This window comes from Carex rostrata, chromosome 1 (assembly GCF_964058835.1).
Source record: "Carex rostrata chromosome 1, lpCarRost1.2, whole genome shotgun sequence".
In the NCBI taxonomy this organism is placed as follows: Eukaryota; Viridiplantae; Streptophyta; class Magnoliopsida; order Poales; family Cyperaceae; genus Carex; species Carex rostrata.
In genome coordinates, this window is record NC_135918.1 from 8833095 (window position 1) to 8839611 (window position 6517).

Genomic DNA, 6517 nt, shown 5'->3' on the forward strand with positions numbered 1-6517 from the left:
ATACTTAAATGACGAGGTATAAATACCTGTATGATGACGAACCCGAAAGTATGTCATCATGGATCTCATTTGAAAGATAAAATTGTGTAGAAGACGTTCGTGATTTTAGATTCGCAAAATTTCTTATAGATCATGAGAAATGTGGACAAGATTGAACAAATAAAATTGGGGGTACAATGGGAGGATGAGAGTGCGGATACTCATATCATCTCCCATTTTCGTAAACCAAAATTTAAATTTAAATTTTAACATAGAACTTAATTGTTTGACAATCAACATATCAATTAACATATTTATACATTGCTTCCTAATTTTCAAACTTTTTTTAAAATATAATGTGTAAATTGCAACTATTATCAAATAATCCTCCTCATATTCAAATCAGTTTTAAATGCTGGGTACGTGTCAATGACAGATGGGCTCCACCGCTGGACCCCTATACTCATCGATCTTCGCTGCACCAGGTGCATGCCCTAACTAATTCATGGACCCCAGACCTCCACGAATCCCTCCCTCCCTCGGATCCGTATCCTCCCAGGTACCTGACTCAACACAAATGAAACGGACGGCTAAGATTTACTCTCATCCGGTAGGGATTCGGGATGACAGAGGGGGGCAGGACTATTTATGCTTTGAGATGCGTGGCAAGTTACATAGAACAATTTTGGACCGTCTGATTCAATTGTACTCAGTCCCGTAACCTGAGGGGATGTAAATTCCCCTCCCTCGCTTTCCTGAAATAACCCCCGCTCTCTCTCTCGTATGAGACGACATGGCAGGGCTCAATGACCTCCGTCGGCTGGCGTACGGCGCCTCCATTGTCGCCAGAGAGGCGGCGAGGCGGTCCAAAGCCATAGAAGCCGCAACCTCTGGCGACATCGCCGGAACCCTTAAGGCCGCGATTCTCACTGCCACCGACCTCGCCGGGCTCACAAGCGGTACCGTTCGTGAAGTTTCTCCTTCCGCCCGCAATGAATCCTCTGTTGTGTATTTTACGGAGGAATCATCGCCACCTCGATCTGAATCCACCGAGAGAGGTACGAGGTTTTAACTTTCAATTCGTTGTCTTTCTTTGATTATATGATGATGTAGAAATGGAACAAGCTGTATGTAGAAATGGAACAAGCTGTTCTATTCTAGCTTGCCCGTCAAACATTTATCGCTATTGAATGTAATATAATTAAACAGGCTTAATCTCAGACCAGTAATAATTTAGTTTTACTTCAGTTGTATTGATGTCAAAAAATAATGTGAACACTGAAACTTTCATAAGAAACTGACACGCATTGTCTTTTCAATCATGCAAAACATTTGAATATTTGATAAATTATGCCAAAGTATTCCCATTTTGATCGCATTAATTTTTATTGTTGGTCAGATACCAAGTTTGAAACTTATCTTTTGTTTTTTGTAGAAATATTCACACCTAACCTCCCGACGGCATCAGAGATGACAACATCAATTAAGACTGAGTCAACATTTTCAGTATCAGATGATAAAACCAAGGAAAATGAGGTGTTAAATGAAAATTTGGATAAATTAAATGAAAGGAGTGTGGATAGTAATGACATACTGGCAAACAAAGAAGAACGAAGCACCGGTGCTGGTACAAGTGGAGAAGAACAGAGAGGCGATTCAAGTTCCATTGGTACAGTGAAGAGAAGAAGGCCCCGTGAGAGACGAGTTCCGTCGACACCTTTCACCAGAGCTCTCGGGTTAGTGTTTAGTAAATTGTTGTGTTCACAGGTCCATTTTTTCTGCACTGCTCATAGAGATTATATATTTTTAGAAATTTGCAAAAACGATTTTCCAATGTTCAGAACTTAGAAATGAGCTGCTATATTATTAACACTTGTTAAAAGTCCCACTGTAACATATGATGTTGATAGCGGATAGCCTTATTTATTAATGAAGTGACTAGGAACAATGCATAATAAATCATAATTAAGTTATATGTCACCATTGTTCTTATAATGAATTTTAGGTCAGTTAGATTAATTTATGGATTATCACTATTTTATAAGGATCAGTTGAGGTAGTACTGATATGACATTAGTTACTTTGTAATAATTGTTAAATACTGTGTTGTTTATTGCAAGACCACGGTTTAAAAGCCAAACCAACAGTAAGAACTATTATCTAATACTATGACAATGCATGGTTTTTGTGGAGACACCAGAAATGCAGGCTTTCTTTTTGCAAATTTTTGGGTAAATCTTCTAAAGATTATTAAATACTGAAATGACGAGGTATCAGGTTTGCGGGGCTAGGAGCTGGTCTGGCATGGGGCACTGTACAGGAATCAGCTAAGAGGATATTGTATGGGACCCCAACTGAGACAAATGGGAACCCTTTCTTGTCAGAACAGAACGCAGAACGGCTAGCACTGGCTCTCTGCCGAATGCGAGGAGCTGCTTTGAAAATCGGCCAGATGCTTAGTATACAAGATGAGTCACTCATCCCACCTCCTGTAAGTTTTTTTATTTCCATTCTGCTCTGTCACATTTCATTCTAGTCCTGGCCATTTTTCATCCTTTCCCATGATCTCTGGCAAAATTGGGTATGAATTGGGTTCTATTAGGACCGGTCAAGAGGTGTACTCTCACTCTTCATTTTTTTTTTTGTTTATAAATTGATTGTCAGCTGAGTTGTTGAGGTGATAATGTATTTTATTGAGGCTAGGAGTCAGAAAATTTCCGGCTAGATTACCGATATTTTGTTTATTTACTAAAACGGCTTGGACCCGACTCGACTGTCATTAGATTAGAGATTTAACCCACATCTGAACCCATCAGGTCACACATCGACTCAACCCTACCCGATTAAGTTCTTTATAATAATTCTCAAATAAATTTAAATATATCAATACTATGTTTTGGAAAAACCAAGGTTCATGCCCTAGTCCTAGCTGAGTTACTAGTCTAACAAGTTGGTTCAGGTTTGGGTCCATGATTGTATCCTTACTGAGTCTCGCTCCAGGTACAATTGCTAAACTGGAAGATCTGGGACCACAACATGACATTTATGACCAATCTCATTAAGTATGAACTGTAATTTGGTATTGCCAATTGTCATGATCAAGAGTTACTGTACCAAACCGTACCTGTAATTAATTGGCAATATTTTAATTTTAAATTTTATTGTGAATTCAAAATCAGATACTGACAGCATTGGAAATAGTGCGACAAGGCGCGGATGTGATGCCCAAAAAACAGCTTAACTCGGTGCTAGATGCCGAATTAGGCAAAGATTGGTCTTCTAAATTGAAGAGCTTTGACTATGAACCATTAGCTGCTGCTAGCATTGGCCAGGTTTCTATAATTCCTTTTCTTTTTTTCTTTAATAGGACTTTGGAATCTCAGTGGTCAATACTGTTCTTCTTATTTATTTATTTATTTATTTTCTCTTTGTGTTTGCGATAAGGTGCACAGAGCAGTGATGAAAGATGGAATGGAGGTGGCAATGAAAATACAATACCCAGGTGTGGCTGATAGCATAGAAAGCGATATAGAAAATGTGAAATTGTTGTTAAACTATACTAATCTCATACCTAAAGGCCTTTTCCTTGACAGTGCTATCAAGGTATTTCCTATGTTTGTTGCAGTAGTTTCTTCTTTCCTTATTTCAGAAAAAAATATCACCTCTTAATTGGGCATATTAAAGTACCAAATAACTTGAAACCGGCACATGGTAGTTTTAAGCTGATCCAGGGAAAGTAAAATCATTCATTTTGTGTCCCTTCTTTAAATTTTTTGCTGTAGGTTGCAAAACTAGAGTTGGCCAGAGAATGCGATTATATATTAGAAGCCCAAAGTCAGAAAAGATTCAGAGAATTGTTGTCCGGTAATGAAGGTTTCTATGTCCCGAAGGTGATTGATGAAATTTCTAGCAGAAAAGTGTTGACTACTGAGTTGGTTCAAGGTACTTCTATTTCAAATTTTCTCACTTGCAGGTGTGATACTGGTGAACTGTTCAAATCATTGGACTATAAGTTGCCAAACAAAAGAAACTACCTTGACCTTGTGACTGGATAAAAAAGTCATGTTTTATTAAACTAGAATACCGGCCATAAAAGCCCTGATACTAAATACATTTATTGTAATATTATAAAAATATTAACAAAAAGTACTTGTCATATATATCACAGGGATTCCCATAGACAAGGTTGCTAAGCTCGATCAAGAGACACGCAGCTACGTTGGCGGAAAGCTTCTTGAACTTGCTCTCAAGGAATTATTTGTCTTTCGCTTTATGCAGGCATGCCTTACTTTTTAATTTGTTTGCCTTTTTAAAAAAATCATCAGAGAACCCTTATTAGAAAAGGAAGAAGTAATTATAAAACAAGAGTATTTCATGTTTCAATAAAGGTACTGAATGCGCATGAACTTGTACAGTGCTAGCTTTCTGGTAAACTGCCATGAATAAAAGCAAAAACCACATGTATATCACAGTGACTTTTTTTTCTATCCTGTAATTTCTTGAACTTGAAATTTCAGACGGACCCTAATTGGAGCAATTTCATGTACGATGAAACTACAAAAACTTTCAATTTAATAGATTTTGGGGCAGCTCGTGATTACCCAAAAAACTTTGTGGATGATTATATCCGGATGGTATTCTTTTACTCTCTCCTTGGTCAAAATCATTTTTATCTTATGCGTCCCAAATTTGTGAAATTGCATAGGTCTGGTGTTCCTTGATGAACTTTACATATTTTTGCAGCACAAAGATTTTAATGCCAGTTGTTTGCACCAGAAAATGACCCTGAGTACTTGTATTAACATGTGGGCCTGCTGTTGCAACTATACAATTATAAAACCTTGATTAAAGCCAAATGGAATGTAGAATCTTACTGGTCCCAGAATATACCAACAAATTCTGGTACGTATTGGTAGTATTACTGAAACATGTTGCCATTATTATAGGTCGTAGCATGTGCGAACAGTGACAGAGATTCGGTACTAGAAATGTCACGCCGGCTTGGTTTCATAACTGGAGAGGAGTCAGAAATAATGCTAGATGCACATGTACAGGCTGCATTTATAGTTGGCCTTCCCTTCTCCAAACCAGGTGGATACGACTTCCGTGCCAATAATATTACGCAAAGCGTCTCCAATTTAGGTGCCACAATGTTGCGCCACCGTTTGACCCCGCCTCCTGATGAGGCTTACAGTCTGCATCGTAAGCTATCTGGTGCTTTTCTAGCATGTATTAAGTTAGGTGCAGTTGTGCCGTGCAGAGAGATATTATATGAGATTTATAGAGATTACAAATTTGGAGATGAAGGCGAGGAGGCTTTGTCAGGTGCTATATAGCCATATAGGAAAGATGATGTTGGTATTAAGAGTCTACTCCTATTTTATTTTATTTTATTTGTTAAGATTTTTGCAATAGAAACACAAAATGGCAGCTTATTTTCAAGAAAGCTGTCTGATAAACGGTTAGTATTGTTATTAGCCAGAAATAATTTCCTGAAAGGGGTGAATGACTGTTTATTCTTTGTTTCTTTTGGATTCATACGGGGTTAGCAATTCTAATAAACAAATTTGTTTGGTCACATTGAGCTTCTTAGTAATTATTGCTCTTTCCGAGGTAATAGTAAACAAATTTGTTGGCATTTACTCAAAAACATTGATTTTGTTTGTTGTAGGAAGAGTAGAAATGAAAATCACTCAAAAACATTACGTTTGTTGCTTTGTGCAAATAATTGCGATTGATGATAATTTGTCAAACTTGTGTTTCCAAAAGATTTCAAAATTCATCCCTCAAATGGTGTAAACGGTTTTTTTTTTTTTATGTTGTATTTTCTATATATATTTTTTTAATGTTAGTCGCAAGAAAATGACTAGGATGTATAGTCTGTACGGGTTAATTTAAATGTTTAAAATTTTCACATGTAGACTCATCACTCGTAAGTAAGCGGGTTTCAATGGTTCGGATTCATCATTTGAAACATATTTAATAGGTTTTTTAGTTAAGCTCACCAAAGTATTTGGTGAGCTTAAGAACACCCTAATTCTACTCATAATATAATATATGTATATATATGTATATATAATATAATTACATATAATTAGACGTTTGCTAAACCCCTAACGGGTTCAGCCCGTTTTGCCCGGTCCGTACCCGTTACCCGAGCTACCCGTACCCGTTGCCCGGGTACAAACGGGTAGACGGGTAGACGGGTACGGGTAATAAACGGACCGGACAACCTAATTTGAAAAAAAACCCGTTATACCCGTACCCGTCTACCCGCCTACCCGTACCCGCCTACCCGTACCCATCTACCCGCATACCCGTACCCATCTACCCGCATACCCGTACCCGTTACCCGTACCCGACCCGTTTCACTTCAAAAAAATTTGAATTTTTTGAAAAAAACAGAAAAAAAAGGGAAAAAACAGAAAAAAAAAAAAAAAAAACCGGGCGGACCGGACCCGTACCCGGATACCCGGATCCGTACCCGTCAACCCGCAACGGGTACGGGTAATAAACGGACCGGATAGAGGTTTTGGAA

General features: G+C 38.0%; 1 protein-coding gene across 1 annotated transcript; it reads left to right on the plus strand.

Annotated features, from left to right (window-relative positions):
• The first annotated feature begins 717 nt into the window (after nucleotides 1-717).
• Nucleotides 718-5629, plus strand: ABC1 (ABC transporter 1). Its single transcript, XM_078304878.1, has 9 exons — nucleotides 718-1037; nucleotides 1415-1715; nucleotides 2257-2470; nucleotides 3159-3311; nucleotides 3424-3582; nucleotides 3762-3921; nucleotides 4148-4257; nucleotides 4497-4613; nucleotides 4926-5629. Exons 1-9 carry the CDS (start codon nucleotides 773-775, stop codon nucleotides 5313-5315), a joined length of 1869 nt encoding a protein of 622 aa, XP_078161004.1. The 5' UTR covers nucleotides 718-772; the 3' UTR covers nucleotides 5316-5629.
• The last annotated feature ends 888 nt before the right edge of the window (nucleotides 5630-6517 follow it).